The sequence below is a fragment of the Botrytis sinoallii genome (genome assembly GCF_014898435.1).
Source record: "Botrytis sinoallii strain Bc 23 chromosome Unknown BSIN_009, whole genome shotgun sequence".
Taxonomy (NCBI): domain Eukaryota; kingdom Fungi; phylum Ascomycota; class Leotiomycetes; order Helotiales; family Sclerotiniaceae; genus Botrytis; species Botrytis sinoallii.
In genome coordinates this window covers 1,110,285-1,130,622 of record NW_024066036.1, presented here as the reverse complement: position 1 = coordinate 1,130,622, position 20,338 = coordinate 1,110,285, and the positions used below count along the sequence as shown (strand labels likewise).

General features: G+C 41.9%; 10 protein-coding genes across 10 annotated transcripts; 2 read left to right on the top strand and 8 right to left on the bottom strand.

Annotated features, from left to right (window-relative positions):
* Positions 1–2,204: 2,204 nt before the first annotated feature.
* Positions 2,205–2,965, bottom strand: EAF02_005923 (uncharacterized protein; the record flags this gene model as incomplete). Its single annotated transcript, XM_038901971.1, has 3 exons — positions 2,205–2,435; positions 2,554–2,894; positions 2,938–2,965. 3 exons carry the CDS (start codon positions 2,963–2,965, stop codon positions 2,205–2,207), a joined length of 600 nt encoding a protein of 199 aa, XP_038758188.1.
* Positions 2,966–3,050: 85 nt separating this feature from the next.
* Positions 3,051–3,740, bottom strand: EAF02_005922 (uncharacterized protein; the record flags this gene model as incomplete). The annotated part of the gene is made up of 1 exon (XM_038901970.1): positions 3,051–3,740. One exon carries the CDS (start codon positions 3,738–3,740, stop codon positions 3,051–3,053), a length of 690 nt encoding a protein of 229 aa, XP_038758187.1.
* Positions 3,741–4,765: 1,025 nt separating this feature from the next.
* Positions 4,766–5,547, bottom strand: EAF02_005921 (uncharacterized protein; the record flags this gene model as incomplete). The annotated part of the gene is made up of 2 exons (XM_038901969.1): positions 4,766–5,328; positions 5,361–5,547. 2 exons carry the CDS (start codon positions 5,545–5,547, stop codon positions 4,766–4,768), a joined length of 750 nt encoding a protein of 249 aa, XP_038758186.1.
* A 360-nt stretch (positions 5,548–5,907) lies between these two features.
* On the bottom strand, positions 5,908–6,710 carry EAF02_005920 (uncharacterized protein; the record flags this gene model as incomplete). Its single annotated transcript, XM_038901968.1, has 2 exons — positions 5,908–6,543; positions 6,594–6,710. The coding sequence occupies 2 exons, from the start codon at positions 6,708–6,710 to the stop codon at positions 5,908–5,910; spliced, it is 753 nt and encodes a 250-aa protein (XP_038758185.1).
* A 519-nt stretch (positions 6,711–7,229) lies between these two features.
* Positions 7,230–7,808, bottom strand: EAF02_005919 (uncharacterized protein; the record flags this gene model as incomplete). Its single annotated transcript, XM_038901967.1, has 1 exon — positions 7,230–7,808. The coding sequence occupies one exon, from the start codon at positions 7,806–7,808 to the stop codon at positions 7,230–7,232; it is 579 nt and encodes a 192-aa protein (XP_038758184.1).
* Positions 7,809–10,981: 3,173 nt separating this feature from the next.
* On the bottom strand, positions 10,982–11,785 carry EAF02_005918 (uncharacterized protein; the record flags this gene model as incomplete). The annotated part of the gene is made up of 1 exon (XM_038901966.1): positions 10,982–11,785. The coding sequence occupies one exon, from the start codon at positions 11,783–11,785 to the stop codon at positions 10,982–10,984; it is 804 nt and encodes a 267-aa protein (XP_038758183.1).
* A 536-nt stretch (positions 11,786–12,321) lies between these two features.
* On the top strand, positions 12,322–13,254 carry EAF02_005917 (uncharacterized protein; the record flags this gene model as incomplete). The annotated part of the gene is made up of 2 exons (XM_038901965.1): positions 12,322–13,091; positions 13,152–13,254. The coding sequence occupies 2 exons, from the start codon at positions 12,322–12,324 to the stop codon at positions 13,252–13,254; spliced, it is 873 nt and encodes a 290-aa protein (XP_038758182.1).
* Positions 13,255–14,300: 1,046 nt separating this feature from the next.
* On the top strand, positions 14,301–14,876 carry EAF02_005916 (uncharacterized protein; the record flags this gene model as incomplete). Its single annotated transcript, XM_038901964.1, has 2 exons — positions 14,301–14,511; positions 14,575–14,876. 2 exons carry the CDS (start codon positions 14,301–14,303, stop codon positions 14,874–14,876), a joined length of 513 nt encoding a protein of 170 aa, XP_038758181.1.
* Positions 14,877–15,844: 968 nt separating this feature from the next.
* EAF02_005915 (uncharacterized protein) lies at positions 15,845–16,788 on the bottom strand (the record flags this gene model as incomplete). Its single annotated transcript, XM_038901963.1, has 2 exons — positions 15,845–15,988; positions 16,042–16,788. 2 exons carry the CDS (start codon positions 16,786–16,788, stop codon positions 15,845–15,847), a joined length of 891 nt encoding a protein of 296 aa, XP_038758180.1.
* A 1,184-nt stretch (positions 16,789–17,972) lies between these two features.
* Positions 17,973–19,753, bottom strand: EAF02_005914 (uncharacterized protein; the record flags this gene model as incomplete). The annotated part of the gene is made up of 2 exons (XM_038901962.1): positions 17,973–18,116; positions 18,182–19,753. The coding sequence occupies 2 exons, from the start codon at positions 19,751–19,753 to the stop codon at positions 17,973–17,975; spliced, it is 1,716 nt and encodes a 571-aa protein (XP_038758179.1).
* Positions 19,754–20,338: the final 585 nt, after the last annotated feature.

Here is a 20,338-nt window from a genome sequence, read left to right as displayed (position 1 = left end):
ATGACACGCAGAATGGACTCTGCAATGGACTCTGCAATGGACTCTGCAATGGACTCTGCAATGGACTCTGCAATGGACTCTGCAATGGACTCTGCAATGGACTCTGCAATGGACCACAAGAATTCGAAGAGAATGTAGGCTCTGGACAGCTTGATGCTCCCGAATGAATGTTGTCAGTTATCGATGAAAACGACTATTTGTTTTCACAGGAGAAACACTGTACTTAACCCAAGACTTCTCCTACCCGGACGATCAGTCGCAATTAAATACCACTCATTCTTAAGAAAGCATCCTTCAGGAATCCATCGACGTTTATTGCAAGACTACCCACGCGAAATCATTCGAACCCGATTCGCGCATCCTGGGTCTGGTACACTATTCCTGCCCGCACATAATCCATCTCATTGTTCTACAGCGAGTTAAAAAATTTGCCGTCGATTTTGCGCACCGCAAATTTAGTTAAACAACGAGCTTTGTCGCCATCACTCTGTTGTCCTTGGAATAATGAATACTTACTAACATCACGTCAGTATATATTTGAGCAGACTCCTTATAAACGTCCCAGCTAGACTATTATACAATGGCAATTGAATATCGAATATAGAGTTCTTTCTGCAAATCTCCGAGCACTAGTGCAGATGCATCGATTCAATGCGCGTCGATAACTCTATGGTCAACAACACTATAGCTTGTCGGCTATATAATAAGAATTTTACCCAGGTATCTACTACCGAACTTCCCCGGTAACTCAAGCCTAGATTCTCGGGGATATGAAATAGGAGCCGACTTGTAACCCTACTGTCTTAGGCTTACAGAGATGAATATTTCGATACCGTATATTCGTCGCAACTTTCGTTCCTTGAAACTAGAAATCTTGGAGAGAGTATTACACCTACCAAAAGCTCTGCGTTAAGTTGAACAAGACTCCTGCGAAGGCTGAAGATACTGCATCCGTCGCTCATAGTCTGTTGAAAAAATGAAGGATATCCAAATCAACATACACAGTCTCTTCAGCATTATGCATAAAGCATGCAGATTCTAGAATGTCCTCACAATGAATTACTGTTCTAGATACGGATCTGTTCATGTCGTCTGCAGGAGATGTATTGCACTTTTTGTAGTTTCCACGGACTCAGTTCAATAATACCGAAGTACAATATAGACGAGTAGCTTTTCTACAGATATAACGCAGCAAATTCCCTAAAGATTCTGGCTAATCTTTGGTTGAGAGACAAAATACTACGGCTGGTGGGCGGAAAGCTGTATCACGCAGGAAATTCTTTAGAAAAGGGCAATATTCTATTCTTGGCTGCTGATACTAAGAAAATCACTGGGTCATGTAGAATTACTGATGAATCATGCATCACCCACTCTCCGAGGACATAAAAACTACCTAGAACTAGATTGTGGCGCCATGTGGTGGTGAAAAGTGGTTGCGATAGATCCGAGTCATGATGTGTATGGCTATAGCTTCATCCCACGGGATTTTCAGCTAACCGCCGTAGAAGTGCTCTACATCCCCCAGTCATCAAGTGTAAGCCAAGCACTGCCTCTTCCATTACCTCGATCGACCCAAAACATCCTCAAGCACCTTCACTTGTCTTTCTTCAACTGTTTGACTCCAACTATCTTCTGGAATATCACGTACCAACATATATTCCTTGACAGAAGCTCTGGCGCCAATCTATTTTCAAGCAAGGCTGCAATAGTAGCAGCATTACTGGGTCCATATTTATTAGTATCCATGATTACCGTTGGACCTTGAACGGTGTTACTCCCAAAGCACTTAATTCGAAATAGTTTGTCCATTATAGCACGAGAAAGACGTTCAACCACAAGTAAAGAGCAGTTTAGCCCATAAAATATCTATTTATGTCAAAAACCAACGAATTTGCATTATCTAACACTCAACTAGCTGTCGGCACGTGATCAAATATGAGCTATGATACACAGATAACCTCGAAGTCTAGCCCATATAAACCCGACAAAACCCTCCAGCTTCGAAAACTACCTAGCAAAATATCGTACTAGAGTATAGGATGTGTACTTAATAATCGATCCAATTACTATAAGCTCTGTGTTGGTATTCGAAGTCTCTTCGCGAAGTGGACGAAGGGTGACACCCCACCAAATTGGGTACACTGCCAGAGCAATCAACGATATGGTTGTCCCCTCAGATGAGCAGCTGAAAGTTAATCCAAATTTCATCTCGGGGTCTGAGTGGGCCATGTTCCTTCCGTGACTTTTCGTAAAACCAAATATACAGAAAGTGGAAGATTGTGTTCGAGATCCTCGAAAAGCAAGATGAGCTTCCATATCTCTCGGGCTGGATCTTGCACGGGCTCTCGCTGAATAACGGTATTCGAGCGGAAGGGGTATTTTGGCCAGACAGGATGAGCAGCAATAGAAACTCTCTTGAATTTGACCCCAGAACTCTGGTGGAGCTTATATAGTGTGACTATATCTGTGTATTCTTTCATGCGATGCATATCATAAAAACTGAGAAAGTCGGCTGAGGGGCGGAATAGCATTGTGCTGATAATTGGAACATACAACAAGCCATAAGTTTTTCATGCCACGCCTCGGAACTCCTGAGAAACATGTAGTATCGAGAGTCATCCAAAGATTTGGAGTTGTGGTTAATTGACGGTAGGCCCATTTTGCACTTTCTAAACAATCCTCTGGGTGTTCTGGTTGATGTGGGAATAGATATATCAATTCCGGCAAAGCAGGTGTTGCAGCCGCCACTGCTAGCTCGCATATGGCAATGTGAAGTTCGGGTCCAAGGCTGGCAAACAAAGTGACTGCTTCGCTGTGGTGGTTGCCGATGCGTTTTGGATCAATTGCTTTGGATTTTTCGGTAGTATCAAGTTCTCCTGCTTGTTCGTATAATTCTATCCAATTGTAGATCACATCTTGAAGATATGATTTTATCACGAGACCTTGAATGTCTCCGAGCACCCATTACTCTGCGGCCTCCCGCCACCTACGAACACTCTCATCCTCCTCTCTCGTCTCTAAAGCTCCATGTGGATTTAAGAAGTCCGCGCTCATATATCTTCAGGAGGAGCTACAACTTCCTGCATTATGTAAATAAGTCTAGGGGGGGCTCTCGGATCGAGGATATTGTGGCCCCGTAGCCTTTCTTCATAGCCGCTTAGTTTTTCATCTATATAAGCTTTGTGATTGTCAAATCCGTCTTTTGAAAGCTCAAAGATAACCTCTTCCAATTCGGGGAGCCTCATGATTATATGAGTCATTATACGGGCAGAGAACCGCCCCATCTTTTCCTTGCCAGTCAAGCTTATGCCAAGTTTTCTAATCCTAGACAATTGCAAAGCTTCCTCATTCATTTTGCCGTTGCGTCTTTCCAGGCGACGTCGATAAGAAACGTTCCTGACGTAACTCCAAAGGCGAGATAAAGAATCGAACCAAAGTTGATCTCTTGAGTAATTTACGTATATTGGGCTTATGAGACAAGAGCTAAGTAGAGTGTATCCTTTCTCACGAATGAAATAATCTCGGGATTCAGCGCATATTCCTAGGATAGACGGATTTGGAATTGTGAGAGACCCGGAATCAGACTCGACTTTTGCCACCCAGTATCTATTATCCGAAAGAGATAAGCCGGATTTTTGCATGTATATTCGTCGGGGCGGTGGGACTAGGGCTTCCCAGATTGCAAGTCGCATCTCTGGCACTTTCATGAAGCTTGTAGACGTTGCTTCCAATTCAGACATGATTTCTTAGATTTTCAAACTCTCGGAGTTGTTATAAGGCGATGGTTCTCGTTGTGTTTGATTTCCTTGGGCGTAATGCTCCCAATAGATAAAAGTATATTCTCGAAAGTTGACTTGATACAGGCCGGATGCGCTTGATGGTAATAAATACTTCTTGCTTGAAACCAAGACTGAACAATAGTGGCTTAGCAATAGGTTGGATGGTGGTGGGGATTTCTTCCGGCTTAGTCAGCGAAGCTGTTCAATGACGAGTACTATAATAAAGCTCAATTGCCTTTTGATATTGGAAACAATATAAAATCCCCGAGAAAGTTTGGTGATTTGAAGAGATGAAACTTACCATAAAATTGATAGCAACTGCTGCGGACGACAAATAACAATCTTGCAGCTCGAAAGGGCAAATCCGTGGAGATTTTGTCAGCGTGGATCTAGTTCACCCTATTGTCACCCTGCAGTCCGCCGGTATTTTTTTTTTGGAATACTCTACGATAGGTTAGAAAAACACAAAAAAGAACCCCAACTTGCTATGGAGAGAGAGTGTGAAGGAAGAAAAGAATCAAACATATAGGGAACTCGATGTGTTTGGAAGCTTCTATCTCATCGAACCGGCACAACATAAGTGAGACACACATCTTGGCATCACCCGGAAGCTAGTAACTACAGAGTTAGTTCTGATAGGACTGCCGGGTCATTGAAAAGATTCAATTTGTTATGGGCACTCGATTCATTCGATTCGAGAGTCGTCCATTGCCTCGCCTATTACAGAGTTTGCACACGATAGCTCTGCGGAAGAACTTCAGAATCGGAAAGTCACAGAATGAGGTTATAGGGCATTTGCAAATCAAAAAATTTATAGCCCAAATCATTTCTTATAGGGGAACCATCGTATCATTTCTTACTTCTAGTCTCATTACATCACCCTCTGGCTGTAAATTCTGTCCATCCTCTATTCAGAAGGAACCACTACCCATTCTGGTGCTCGAAAGTGTTCAAAATCTTGACCCAAGTGTAGGTATAAGCACCATTCATCCGTCCGTTTGATCTAATCCATACCCACCAAATGTCGATTCAAAAGTTTCCATTGCCATACAAGTTACCCTGGGCATAAAAACACCTACTGGCGGTGAGTATACATCAGAGCTTTCATCAACAAGCTTTTTTAAGTCTTCATCGATCCGCAAGATCCCTACTTCACCTCTTTCAAGAGACTGTCGTCTCACCAACAATATGACTCCCTTCAGTGTTCCGACTTCTTTGATTATTGGAAGAAGCTCCACCAAAATGTCGCGAAAATCACAACTTATTGGTGTCTGGGCTCCAAATTCAACCACCACTCTTTCGATTTTTGGAAAAGTCTCATTTGCCACCGGGCCCGACGCAGTATAATTAGTGACAATGCCTTTCGTTGCTACAGCATACTCCCTCAAGTGAGCAAGCTCCTGAAAGAAGAAAACGTCGCAAGAAGGACGAAATAATATTGGATTCTTGATCTTACAGTCGAGTTTGAAACAATTTGGTGAGAGATGCAAAGCACGAGGAGTGAAGTTGATCAGGTTTGTGAATTTTTGTGATTTCGAATTGATTTGACCTCGAAGTTAACGATCCAGGGCCTCCGATTACTATTCTCTCTTTGTTGTTTACTTGCAAGTACTTCAAATGTGAAATCGTACTTTTTGATCTCGATGAGTTGTGGAGGAAACTTGTCGTTTGTCCCAGTGTTCTTGAGGCTCCAGAATTTCGGGTCCAGCGCTGCTGTTATTTCGACGGGATTTGGGCCTTTATTTTGACCTAAGATTGGGGTCGCCATTTGCAGAATCTTCTTGGATATTTGAGAGTCTTAAGAATAGTGCATCTAAGAGAAAATCCGGGTCATTTATATATGCGTAGCTTCGCTGGAAGATGATAAGTGGCAGGTGAGATGAGGTACGAGTCAAAAGTCACGCCACGTGGTTCATAAGTTTTTCACCGAGATCTAATGGTTCTATTCCTTGATGTGCCGAATTCACTTGAGTCAAAAACGTAATATCATGCCATTAGTTTGGAGTCTGTCTAATTGCTATGTACTGTTGACACTTCGTCCACCTATGATGATATCAGATACAGGCTCCATCTGAAAGCCCCGTCTTCTAATGCTATATTACTTTTTCCGAGTTCATTTAGGAAACCATCATGGTCTAGCGTATCTGCGAGCTACTCTCACCAACTCCACTGGAAATTCCATCTTCGTCAGGCACACAACTTCTGGCATTCTTAGACCCTCCCCATAGCGTCTTTGCAACTCATCGTCTTCTGCAAAAAGATCCATGAGCCTACCATCAATCCGCTCAACAAGTCTGGGTCCTGGCATCTGCTCCTCTTCAGTCAGGAGATATATCTTTTTGAGACTCTGTACCTTGCTGACAGACTCTAGAAGCTCGCGTAAAATTTTCTCCAAGATAGACTTGTTGAAATCAATTTCCTCGCGAAGACGGTTCAGCCAGACCAAATATGGTTCTGAGCCTGGGTTTCCAATATCTAGGGATAGTGTGACTACTAGGTTCTGCATTGTTGGATAGCACGCAGGCTCTGATTCCACCGCACCAGTTTGGGTGATAGTAGCTCCCGTATGCTGAACATACTCATTTAACTGACTGATCCCATTGAACATAAAGGTGTCCTTCGCGGTGTTGACAATCTGAGGATTTGTGATCTTATAATCGAACATGTGTCTGTGGTGGGAAAGAATTACGGCTCTTGCGTTCAAAACCAAGCGGTTGGGGTTTCCAGATAATTTGATTTTCATTTTGAATTGTTTCTCGCCGGTCTGAACAGTGGGATCGGCACAAATTTCGATCAAGCGTGGCCTGATATTACTGGAACTTGAGACCATATCATATCATCGAGCTCTCGAGGAAGATTTACGAAGCTTCCAGTGCTGTCAATGTTGGAGGAATTCGATGATTCGGATTGTGCTTGTTGTTCAGAAGACATCATGGAGTATTATTGTTATTCTGAATGTTTGGGAATAGTTTGGAATAGGAACAACAGCTGCAGAGTTACTTTGATTATTATATAGATATATTGGTAGAAATTGGCACGGCAAGAATACAAGAAGCTGTAATATTGAAGTGAATCAAGATTGTATTGCTGTAGTACTATGGTTCAATTCTAAAACGCTGAAATCACATATCTGATGAATGTATCGTATAATGGTGGACTACAGTAGTACAGCTTGGCCCATCAAAATTAACCCCATTCCCCAAATAGACGTTTTACCTGAAATATCAAATATCTTCTCATGAGTCCCCTCAAAGTCCTGCCCCTACTCCTCGCACGATAGCTATCTACGCCATAGACTCTCAACATTGACATGCCTTGAGGAAATCTGGATCGCACTGGGGGCAAACGATCACAATTTCAGGAACATTATAGCGCTTTCCATTGCCAGAGGGACTGTACAACCTAACGTTTCTTTGCATTCTTTTCTCAAATTGTGCGCGGAAGGCTGCCTCAGAAGATGGGACTAATGACGCACGATGGCTGCACGAATATCGTTTCCAAGGTAGCGAACAGCAGGATGGCAGAAACCAACAACCCTACTTCAGTTAAGCTTCTTCGAGCCTCGAAAATATTAGAATCGTTTCGCATCTCAACAGCAATGCGCTTGATGCTAGCAGCTTGAACGCTCAAGACACCCCAGACACCATCGACGTGTGAAGAGTAGGTGATCTGTGTAAGTGTCAAATTCGTGAATCTGGGAATATCTTTGTTACCGTTGATGTAAATCGGATGGCGTATATCTTTGCCTAAGCACAATTTGTAATTTTTCAATGCAAGAGTGCGCGACTCCGAAGAAACTTCTAGGACCTCGATCTTATCGTAGGTCGCATAAAAGTCATTGGCAACGGAGTTTCTATGCAGATCGTCATTCGTCTTGTACGCCCAGTGTATTTTTATGAATCGATTGTTGTTCAATGACAACTTCCAGATCGCTTGACTTAACTCCGGTGGGAGACTTTGAATTGTCAATGAGCCTCCTTCTTTATGGGTAGTCTTCTTCGGATATAAAGGCAGGGGCTGTGAATCCATGCTGCCAGTTGAACACGTAAGTAAAGATATCATCAATAGAGCAAGACGTAAGATTGAAACTCACATTTACCACGCCAGTAAATCTTTTCTACACTGAAGAAACTAGATCGTGTTGACACAGAACGGTGATGGCCTGTCTATGTACGCTTGCGGTTGAACAATGACTGGTAGCTGTGTCTTGTACAAGGAGGGGTTGCAATATTCGGAAGGAGCTGTAAGAGTTCGAAGTTTCGAGGATTTTGTAAAGCGTAATATATGAAGAGTCGATTTCCAGGTTTCCTGCCGAGATGCTTGTGTGTGAAAAGGTGAGTTTATGCTGCGCTGGATCACTAGGAGAGAAAAACTTTGATGGTTCAGATTGTGCAAGTCCTTGATCTTTCGAATATGTTGGATTCAGAAAGTCTGAGCTGTGAATGGATTAACCAGATGACCAGGAGCTCGGACTCTATCTTGCTCATTTACACAGAAAGAAACAAACTAGAAGAATAACATATTCATTATCAGTGCTTGGCATGAAAGTTTAAAAGTATCGAATTAGGGATAAGATCTATATATTTCATGATTCAAACGCTTAACCTTTAGTTTAGAGGTGAATACGACAGACTCAGAAGACAGGATCAAGGTAATTTGTCATAATTCTACATATGATTGCTTGGAGATGAGACGAGACGTCCTTTGAGAAAGGTTCCAACTTCTTTCATCTCTTTACTCTAAAGTGAGTAGTTTCTTGCTTGCCATTAAAGCCTAGAAAGAAAGTTGATGAAAAGAAAACTACAGTCAAGAAATACCACTGGGGTGTATATCTGCCCATTTTAACTGATTTGTTCGCAGTTGTCGGCTAGACCTCAGACTTAGTGAAGCAAATATCAGAGAAGATATCTATGACCTCTAAAACATAATTGAGTAAAATCATTCAAGCAATCAACATAGATCTCAGTAGTTTCCTAGCAGCATGTGTGATGTTTGGCCACTATTACACTGATGATTCAACAACTGTGAATGTGCACACTTCTGCATTGAGGAAAACACGAGTTCGAAGATTTTAATGGTCTTGGCTGGAGAGATTGCTATTAGATCTATTGTAAAACATAGCCAACTTCTGGCCGATAAGTATGACGTAGTTTCGCTGAAATTGAAATGTCTAGGGAAAGTCCAATTGACGTGATGTTCGCATTGATGTGTGGATCTCAAGTCACGTGATCGTCAAATTTTGGTTTTCAGAATCACATCCTGTAATTTTGGAACGGAGCTGCGGATACTGGAAATACGGTTTCGCAAACCATTTATTTGGTCTTTCTATTATACATCCGACAGAGACGTCGACGAATCTAGACCTTGATGTTATGGACTTGGAAGACTAGCGTCGCTTGGAGATTCGATGCAAGGAATAACCTTGTCATAATTCCCCTATTCGAGTGGTTCTCGCTAAATAAGCCAAAGCAGCCACAACACCTCACCGGCTGACACGTCTTGTTTTAGGCAGCATAATCTATCACTGGGGCTGCAAACCGTACAAAAGTAATAAACGACATGGAGAAACAAACGGCTCCTAGATTCATAAAAGCCCAATTCAACATCACACGAGTTTCAATTTGCAGAGCTCGAGGCCTCTTATCCTTTTACCATTGCAAGTCTAGACAAGTGCAAAATCTCGATATCTGGGAGCATAGATATCGAGATGCTTAACCATGGAGAATTACAGCAATAAATCAAGTTTGATTCTACGAGACTCTTCTTTGGAAGCTCCGTCTGACTCTCGTCAGCAGCGAGAGGAAGGCCCGAAAGTGGCACAAGAAATCTAGAAAAGGCTGTCTGAATTGCAAGAAAGCCTGCATCAAAGTATTGCTCTGGAGCTCTTTGAAGGTCTACTATACTGATACCATCTTCAGTGCAAAGAAACCCACCCAGTCTGTGACTATTGCGACCACAGAGGGCTTAGTTGTGAATGGCCGGAGATTCAATCAGCATGCTCTGAGATTTTAATACATAGATCGTCACCTGACTTATAAATACCTAACTCTATTCAAATTGTCAGTCTAGTTTTTAGCATGGTAGAATTTCGGCCTTTCCACTTCTTCGTTCCATGCTAGCCTTCTCAGCTTCTGACCTTACTTTTGGCCCCACAGCTCCAACCGCGTCCTGTAATCTCACCTGCACTGCTATTCATCATTGCCTAAAAGCCATAGCAAGTCTCAACGTGGCCATATCCTCGGGAGTAAGTTTGTTCGAGGAAGGAAACGCAATGCTGGCTACGTGCTTCATCTTACTGTTCAAATCTACACTTATCTCTGATGGTCTTGTCGAGTATTTGACCTTCATACGAGGCACTATTGCAGTAGCGATGTGCATGGGAAATCAGCAAGTTATTTTTTGGAATGATGTCCAAGGAAATGAGACCATGAGTCAGCTGTATTTTTAGTCTTTTGAGTAAATGAGTTGTTGGATGGAGTCACGGTACTTTTGTTACTTGCCGTAGGAGTGTGTAAATCCTCATTTGTCATTTGGCAGTACTGAACTACCATTTCATATCCCTACGATGGCTAATAGTCAGTTGTCAAAATCATTGTCTTCAAAGATCATTGGTTATAGGACCATCACATTCTGTCACGATAAAGAAGTCTAGAGGTTCAAACGCTTAAGAATTAACATGTCTGTCTTACTTTTCACAATTCTATAAAAGTAGGTGCAGAAATTACATCTCAAATAATGAATCCATTCAGTAACTAGGTAAGGTGTATCAAGCAGCAAATCCACGTACCCAACCCTGTTTCCCAAATTGTACTCCTGAAATATTTGCTTGCCAAGACTTGCTTGCCACACTCATTGGGTATGGTCCCTCCCCGTAGATTAAGCCCACCATACCATTGCTGAAAACAAGGTCTTTTGAACCCTTCCTGTTCAAGTTTTTTCCTGAAAAGAAAAAAATAAGAAAAAGATGAACCCTGAAAAACAACCAACGCCATGGTTGCATAGAAAAGTGTATTCTATGTTTGAAGTGAGGTAGCCAATATGTTCCTGCTTCTCGAACCATCACGTTTTTAACTTTTGCCGAAGAATTTTTCTACCAGATATAGTCAGTTCGGGTTTGGTCTTGTGGAAATATGATTCAGTTCATCACGCTGATTCAACTCACCTTCAATCATTTAGCCTCCGTTTTTCTGGAGACACCATTCTTAGATGGTAATGCAGCTTATTAGTGGCAACACCCAAGTGCTCCGGAAGATACCCTTGCGTTCCTTTATATCTGTTGAGTCTGGTGAACAATTACACGTTCCACCTACCGTCACCTTCAATAGCAAATCTATGTATCCATTGGCAAGCTCCTCCATTCTATCCCTGCCCATCCACTGTATGTTATAGTTCGACATATGTGACACAGGGAAGGGTCCAGAAGGGCAATCAAGAAAGTATAAATGTTTAACATCTGGGAATTTGGACAGCGTATATAGAAGATGATCTATAGTTGGAGGCTCGATCGTAGCCCAACAAGTGGCCACTGAAGTGCAGAGATTTTCACCATCGGGAGTTGAAAGAGTTTTTCCGTTATACCTCCAAAAAGAATTAGTTGGAAGTTGGGGAGGTGGCGTAACGGCTATTATGTCCTCAAAAATAATAGAATCCTGATTGGAGTTAATGTAGAAAGGTGATCCGTACTTGGTATCGCCATATGTAGTAGCAACTCGTCGGTAATGCTGAAGAGCTACGTTTCTGGACTGTTGGCAGATTTGCAAAGGTAAGGGAACTTTGTACTGGACATTGATAAAATTTGCCTCTGGGAAGTCCATTGCAAGTGGATTCAGTCTATTTCCTCTTCTATCGATGCCGCTATATGAACCTATACCCAAAACTACATCCGATTCATCTGCGATATTAATGACCTGTTTGTCGACATAGGGACAAAAGGACCAAACTATCAACTGGAGCTCGGGAGGTAGTTTGGTAAAGCATGTGAATCTCTCCAATGTAGTGACCGCCATGGTTTGTTTGGCTTGTAATGAAGCTAGCTGTATAATGTGTGTGTGTTGTTGTTTTCGAATTGAGAATAACCGTCGATGTTTTCCAGTAAAGCTAAGGCTCTGAAATTCTTTGACTTTTGAGAGCTCTTTGAACCAAGTTTTTAATCCCTGCCCTGACGCGCTTGTTTTCTGATACTTTTATCACTTCCAAGGTTGGATCTTTGTGTTTATCAATTTGTGTATTCACTTTGATCTCTTGTATTTATAAATCGGTGAAACCTCGGTTACAGATCAAACAACTATTCTCTTGTTTACTTAAGAAATCATTGAATTTCATAACAAAATATACTTGTACAAGAGAAGGACATATCCCAGAAGAACAATTATTCTGTCACTACGGCGGTGGCAAGCAAATTAGATTGGTGTCTACTACGCACTTTGTTGCCCTCTACTGCCGTACCAAAGTAAGTACAAAGACGCGTGAATTTCCCATAAACACTTGCGCATTCTCTTCGAATTAACAACTCCTCGCAGAAAAATTACAAAATATTACAAAGATGCATCCACAAACCTTCGATCTTCTCCGAATGGAGACTAGCTTTCGCCAACTGCAGCTATCCGAACCCCCCAATCCTCTCATCATCGGCGTCGACCACAATTTGGATCCTTATTTCAAAGCCCGGCGTTCATTTTGTCTGTTTCCCAGATTACCGGCGGAACTTCAGCTTATGATTTGGGCTGCGGCCGCGGATGATCGACAGATTGTGCGTATTAAACCTTGCGCCGAAGATGGATCAGGAGAGGAAGGGTTCCGGGGTGATTATATCATGCCGGTGGTTCTGCACGTTTGTCGCGACTCTAGAAAAGAAGCACTTAAAAAATACACGGTCATATTCAAAGGCATTCTTCGCAATCCTATCTATTTCAATTATCAGCAAGACTATGTAAGTCTTGTTGGTAGTAGCACATGTGAGCATTTCGAAATTCTATCGGGAGAAGACCATGTCATCTCTGAAGAGATCCAAAAAGTCGAAAATGTGTTTTCGATGATTGCCGGTTGGGGTAGTGGCAAGAGCGAGGAAGATGTTTTGACTGAGATATTGGCTATTTGGGATGGCATCAAGCGTGTAGTCATTGCAGAAAGATCGCCAACTTGGTGGGGTACATTCAAGGAGATATGGTCTGACAAGGAGGTGAAGAGGCTCTCTTACGACGCCAAAGCTGACCGTATCAGGCAAGGGATTGCCACTCCTGGATCCCCTGAAGTCCGTATTGTCAAGTTTGATGATATTCTAGAAGCCGTGGAACAAGGTGAGCAACGATCAATGTAAGTGAAGAATCCTCTACTTCCGACATCTTGGATCCACAACTTACTAACAATGATTAGGAGTAGTGCCAACGCGACACTTTCTTTTTTTGACTCAATTTTTGAAGTCGGATCTACATACAACACCAAGAAACTTTCAAAGAAAGCTTTAGAATCAGCATAGACAAAGAAACAATGTAGCTTGCTTTCGTCGCTGGTGGAATAATGCTTTACTTATAGACAGCCTTGGAAATAGATGGTCGTGTTTATGAATGGATATTCTGGACTATGGTTCTTATATATGGGCCATTGACGTTCTTTTGGTTCAAGAATTATGTAATATAGGATCAGCTTTTATTTATAAGATTTTCTGACAATTGTGTGTTCCCATTATCATGAAATTGGTGACATATCCAGGTTCCAGGTGATTTTTGTAGAAACTCGAAAGGTACTTCATATACACCAAATTAGCACACGATTCTTGCATATCAATGATCCAAGGAAAGATCCTAGCTTAATCACTATAGAATGCCAAGTCCTGGTTCGTGGGGTATTTATTATGGTTTGGTACAAGAGGCTAACGAAAACATTGGTCGGACGATCTTGGGTACATAAGACTAATCACGTGAAAATCTCGGCTCCATAAGGTGTATTGAGTGAGAAATCAAAATACCTATGCCGCGCGATAATACCACATATCGCAATAGAAGCGTCTCCTCAACCGTTATTGTTGAAGAAGGAAACGCATCTGAGTCTTTTGGTGACTCGGGTATGCCAGGTCAGCATGAATTTTGAACCAAAAACTTGCCGAGCGATGCCAATTTAAGGTTTGGGACTGGCGTTCTTCTAGTCTACACGCCTAACTCATCGTCGTCATACGTAAAACTGGTGTAGAATTGAACAGTGTTAGGAACAGTGTTAGGAAGTTATAGTGCCTACCTAAAACATACACAAAAATTGAAGATAAGAACAAGTTACCCGAACGTTGTGTACTATGTATGCCAATCATGTTTGTACTGCCACTATTTTGGAAGACACTATGAATCTATGACCTTGGCTTCAAGTTAGTTTAGAACTAGATTATATATCATTTCATTTAAGAGTCTGCTTTCCCACTTACGTACCATATTATTTCTTTCCTCTTACACTGGCTTTGTCTACTCATTCTTCTGTGAAATATAAGCAGCTGTTCGATTACAATTCGTAAAAACACAAAAATATTTCTTAACAATGTCTGGTAATCGCCGCCCATTCAAGCTATTTTCATCTCGCGGAGACTCAAATGACGACCTTACGTGTCCTCCCCCATACCGCTCCACAGCACCCACGAGCTCGCAAACAAGCGGTGCAAAGCCCATCTTCGATTTCTCAAATATGAATACCAGCATGGATAGCAACTCATCTGAATCACCCCTACCAAGTAGTGGATCTGCACCAAAAGGTACATCTCCACTGTCATCCCAAGATTTCCGGAACCCGTCAGTTTGCTAACATGAAATACTAGTTCCTCGAAAATGCTTCCAGGATATCCCAGAAACAGAATGGATGAATAAAGAGTGCAGGCAATGGCTTGAGGATTATTTCATGACAATGTGCGGTTACAAAGAAGTCTTGGCTGTGGAAAAGGCATCAAATTTTATGGGTTCGGGCATGAGCATGTATATGATGAGTCTCGCAGAATGGAAAACACTAATGGGTGTATGTGAGGGGTCTGGGATCTTTGGTGTTTTGATGGAGCACAACAGAGACGGGAAATACTGTTTCCAGTCTTATAATACAAGAAAGAACGGAGCCTTGTACTATTAGCTAGGTACTGGAGCATATCTCACAGTTTACTTACAAGAGTTGGAGTCAACAATTCATAATGAATACACGGCACTGATACCGTATTATTATTCCATGACAATTACATATTCTTCAAGAAGAAACTTAGTTAATAGATGAAATTTGAATTCAGTTCTTGAGGAAGTTTACTTCAACTACCTAGGTACTTATTGCATGTTTCTTTCTGTGCCCAGATTATATCGTATTGAGAAGATGTTCCTCGGCTCAGGGTCCCAGCGGATCCTATTCCAAGAGATAAAACAATCAAAAATAAGATAATAACTAGTATTCTACCAAACACCAGCCATCCTGACTAAACGTGTTGTCAATAAATCACCCAGCGGTTGCATATCCTGCCACTTTCTGAAACGAGAAATCCCAACCAGCCAGTAATCCTCCACGTTGTGCAAGTTTCCATGCTGCCATCACCGGCGACAATCATCAATGTGTGAAGTACGTCGACAGAACTGATTCTCGATTCGTAATAAGTAAAAGCTATGGTGCAGAGGAACTGTCGAGATTTGTTGTTATGTGGAGGACACGGCTGAAGCAAGATAAGCTTTTGAGCAGCTACAAGTGGTACAAGAAGAATGTCGTAGAAAAGCAGTCTGGAAGGGCTCGAGGCCACGCAAGTGCTGGGTTCTTTGTATTTGCGAGTAGGAAAATCAATGGGATGTTTCGAATTGTTATGTATGCAGCTGTGCGATGAAGGAGGAGGAAAGGGATGATGCCTAATTATTGAATAAAGCGGCTAGATAAGCAAAGAGGACTTTCATTCAAAGATAACAGTTGATCCAACCATGTTGTTGAAGAAAGAAACTCTCAAAATAACAGGTCGCTCGGAGATACTTCGAGTAGAGTGGTAGATTGTACGACGAAACGCGGAACCCAAAGTCTACTGTCCCTTTGTAAAGTAGGGTCTTGAATGAGATCATTTTCTTTGCATTCATCTAGTCTTCGAGATATTGTTTTGTCTCCATAGACTTGATTCGATTCGATCGACGAACTGGTGGCATTTGATTTGGATCTGCCTTGAGATTTCTTCGTCGACGCTTGGGTGATTTATTGGAAGGACCAAATGGCTGTGTTAAACCCTAGAAAATGTTAGTGGATGTCATCCATATAAGAAGTGTTCCGTCAAACTTACAGTATTCCACATCTCATCTGCCGTCAGAATTCGCAATTCTGGAATTTGACTGTAAGCTCTGATTGCCTTCCACTCATCAGAATGCCATAGTTGATTCATTCGGACTCTAAGAGAAGGCAAACTGATTCTTGGACCAGGTAACCATCTATCACTGTCGCACAAAACGGCTTCGGAACGAATGCCATCGGTTCTCATAACGAGCGACTTCAATTGAGGGAAATTCTTTGTAGTCTCCGTGGCAACATTATACGAATATGTTTGAATAGGATAAAGCAAAGCTATTCTTTCCACGACAGGCATTTTAGTGCTGTCTTTGAAAGACAAACTTCGCCCGTTGAGGGTGCAACCTCCCTCAATAAATACAAGTAAGGTACTAGTCGTATCGAAAGTTAGAATATCAACTTTAGAGTTGAACCATAGAGCCTTGCTATACAGTTGATCCTTGAACTCCAAACGATAATGCTTCATTGCCCAATAGCGAGATTCCCGGCAAGTTATAAGCACAGAAGGTACCCTGCCTTCAGCCTTCAGCCTCCAAGGGCGGGGATAATCAGGATGTTTGCCAGAAAAAATCTTATCCCTTTCAGAGACAAGCTCCTTGTCTTTGATCTTGGAAAATTTTGTCTTACGAACGATGTAGGATTCAAATCGGATTCGACTAGGTTGTTGCGAAACCAAATCCCAGATCATAGCCTTCAGTTCTTCAGAAAGCTTGGGGAATACCGTAAACTGGGTGAGAACAGCCATGATGGAGGTAATGGTGTAAAAGTTGAGGAAGTTCGAAGTTCGTAATGCGAATGGTAGTGACTAGGTATGACGAATGGCTCTTCTCAGGTCAAAGAAGTAAAGTTGTGGACAGTGTATGAGAAGTCAATTAATAAATGCGCATTGGTTGAGAATTTCAAAAAAGTGTGAAAAATCGGAGTCGAGATTGAAATTGTTGTATGTAAGTTGTTGACATGAGAACAAAGATTATTAGCCGAGACAATCGAAGGGCAAATAGTTGAATACTCCAAATTCTAACAATGTCTTATCTTCTGATAAGAATGAATATTCCTAACCATACCATGACCAGCTGTAGCATCTCTCCGGCCGTAACAAAGAAGTGAATGTGCTGGCTGAAGTATGAATAATGCTTCACCCAACGCATTATACAGATAGGCAGTTTTACAATAGCTGCCAACGTAAAGCTGCGCATCTACCAGAGTCATCAAAAGATAGTTGTTTACTGAAAGTCCTCGATGAAAGAGAACGGCTTCCTTGGTATAATAGCTAGTCCTTTCACATTTATGATTAGTGGGTGGCACAGAACTATCGAGTCTTCATGCAAAGTCTTGCCTAATTGCTCAAGTGAATGCATGGAATATCTATTTAACTCCATGGAGTCTATTGAGTCTTTCTTTAGTTCAGATTATCAGGAAAGAACATTTGTAACTACCTAGGTAGGTAGGTAGAGCATTACTACTAGTGATGATTAGAGAGTGTGGTGGGCTCAAGTCATAATCACATTCTCACGTGGGCAATTTCAAAAATCTAATTTCAAGGTAATTCTGCTATTCACAAAGGTCTCTGCGCCACAGATAACAGACAGATTGCTAGATGTCGAATTGAAAATAGGGTGTCCACGGTATTCCAATCTTCCAATCTTCGAATCTTCCAATCTGCTGGAAGAAAGAAAAACTCCACTATTCCCACCAATGAATAAAACTTATCGAAAGGCCATTAGTCTCTCCAACTCCGTTAATACCCCAAGGCAACAGAAACATGTTCATTAAACTCCAAATCGATTTGTTTTCCTCGTGGTTAATTTAAGTTTGGCGCAATTTTGGACGTGAATTGGCAGTAAATGAAGCAGACCGATGGTAAGTCTGCAAGCACTCTTGCTCTTCCACATCATTCCCTAGGTTAACGAACCTTCAAGAAGTCCCCAGCTATTTTTTTGCAATGAACTCCCACGGGTACTCGAATAGCCTAGCATGCTTGTGCGAGAACTTCAAATCGCTCATGAAAGTGATAGAACTTGCAGCTCCTGGGAGTGGTGTCATGAAATTCGTGATTGCAGGGTGTAAACGGTGCTACACATGTGTCAGTAATTCAGATCTGATAAGAAACTGAGGATATTCCAACGTATAATACATACCAGCTGAGATAATACCTCGTCATCGGTACAGACACAGAACATTGGGTTGGATATTGACCGACCAGTCGTATCCCAACTTGGCTCAACTACCACTGGACGGATGGGCTTTCTGCGATAGTCTTCCCTAACAAAAGTACCTTGTCTTTCTTCCTTGCAGAAGCGTAAGAGTCGATCACGAAAGAATGAGATAGTTTCACGGTCGGGCTTGTTTCTTTCCTCCGTGGAGAAGAATCTGCTGCGAAGCAAATAAGGTACCGCCAACATTATGGACTCGCAGTCATAAAACCTTGCCAGATGCCTCGCCTCGATCTGTGATCGGTCTGTTCCACCAATAACGAGATGTTTCATGTTGATTCTTCTTGTGATTGTCTCGTCAGCAGGCCGATCTGAGCTCATATGCGTCCTACCGGCGAATTCGGCTTCAGTCTGGCGGTTATATCTCCAATCCCTCAATACATGAGCATTTTCCAAAGCGATGATATCCCTATCTTCATTGAAGTATGTCAATTGTTTATCATCCTTGATCATTGGAATTACTTGGAACTCTTTCTCATACAAGTCTTTTGCAATTTTGAAAGTAAGTTTGCAGACATAAAAGATGGGAGGAAGCTTGTAACTCATGGCAAAGTATGAGATCCGCTGTGATGGATCCTCTCTCACCGTGAGATTTTGTAGCACAGGTCTATAACAGCGGAAAATCTTGATGACGTTCGGTTTGTTGTTTGCGTGGATTCTTCCATACCATTGCCAAATCATAATTTGAAGTTCTAACGGAAGATCAGCAAATTTATGAAACGTTCGTCTTCCACGTTTTCGCTTTGTGGAATTGTTGTCAGTAGAGGTTGTTGGAATGGCCCTCAACGACTTGAGTGAAACCTGTGTTATCTCGCCCAAAGTTGGAATTTTATTAACAGACTTTAATTTCATCACAATAGGAGGCCGAAGTGAGCTATTTGAGCGCCTGGTTTGAGGTTGCATCTCTTCAATAGATTTTGGCGTAAGCTGCACTTCATCAATAGACCTTGACTCCATTGAATTTTGACCTAGAAGCGAACTTCTTGAACGTTTGGTTTGAGGTTGCATCTCTCCAATAGACCTTGGCTCCGTTAAATTCGGAAATAGAAGTGAACTTCTTGAACGTTTGGCTTGAGGTGGCATATCTTCCATAAACTTTAGCTCTATTTCAATGTCATTTCGACGTCGACGTGGGCTATTTAGAAGGCTGGATTGCGGTTGCATCTCTTCAATAAATCTTGATTTTTTGTCAATTCGTCGAGGTGGGCTTGGACTCCTTGAACGCCTGGATCGATGTCGCATATCTTCCACAGAATTTGGCTCCATAACAGTTCGACGTTGAAATGGGACATTTGGACGGCTGGATCGATGTCGCATATATTCCATGAGTTTCGGCTTCATGACGAATCGAGGCTGAAGTTGCTGATCTGAAGACTTCCACGGAGGTATTTGACCAATTGGCGTCAATTCTGTTTTCGGTACTGGTCCAAATGGTACTGTCGCAAGATTAGATGGAGTCCGTGGCTTTTCGCCTTGGTTTTTGGGGTTTTCTGCCATGATATCCGGAAAATTGGATCAGGTTTTGTTGTGTGAAGTTCACTTCAACGAGTGATTGACGAGTGAGGCTTGGGTGGTGCAAAGAATGGGCGCCTATATTCTGTGTTAGCTTTATTGATCTTCAAAGTATCTTTCAAGGCCGGATTGATAAGTATTGATTGGGAATCCAAGTGCTCCGATATCATTTGATAGCATTGGTTTGAAGATCTGGGGTTGGAATTTCTGCAGAATTTCACATGAGCGAAAAGGAAAAACTTACTCAAAATTTCCCCTTTATTGAAATTTATCAATAAAAACCACAGTCTTTCCCTCTTAGAATAATGACCGCGAAGAATGCGGATACAGAGTAAACTATTCTGAAAGGATTTCTGATTCTGACCTTGAAGAGAATGTGTTGTTGATGGATGTAAAATCCAAAGGATAAAGCTTCTTGAATTTTAAATAGATTTGGAATTACTGCAGTTGTGCGAATTTGGTTCCAGCACAGCCGAGTTAGAATAATATCTTGTGACTTCATGTACCTAGGTAATTTCAAAGGTATCAGGGCCAAACAATGAGTGAATAATACGGCTTGTGGCAATTTTG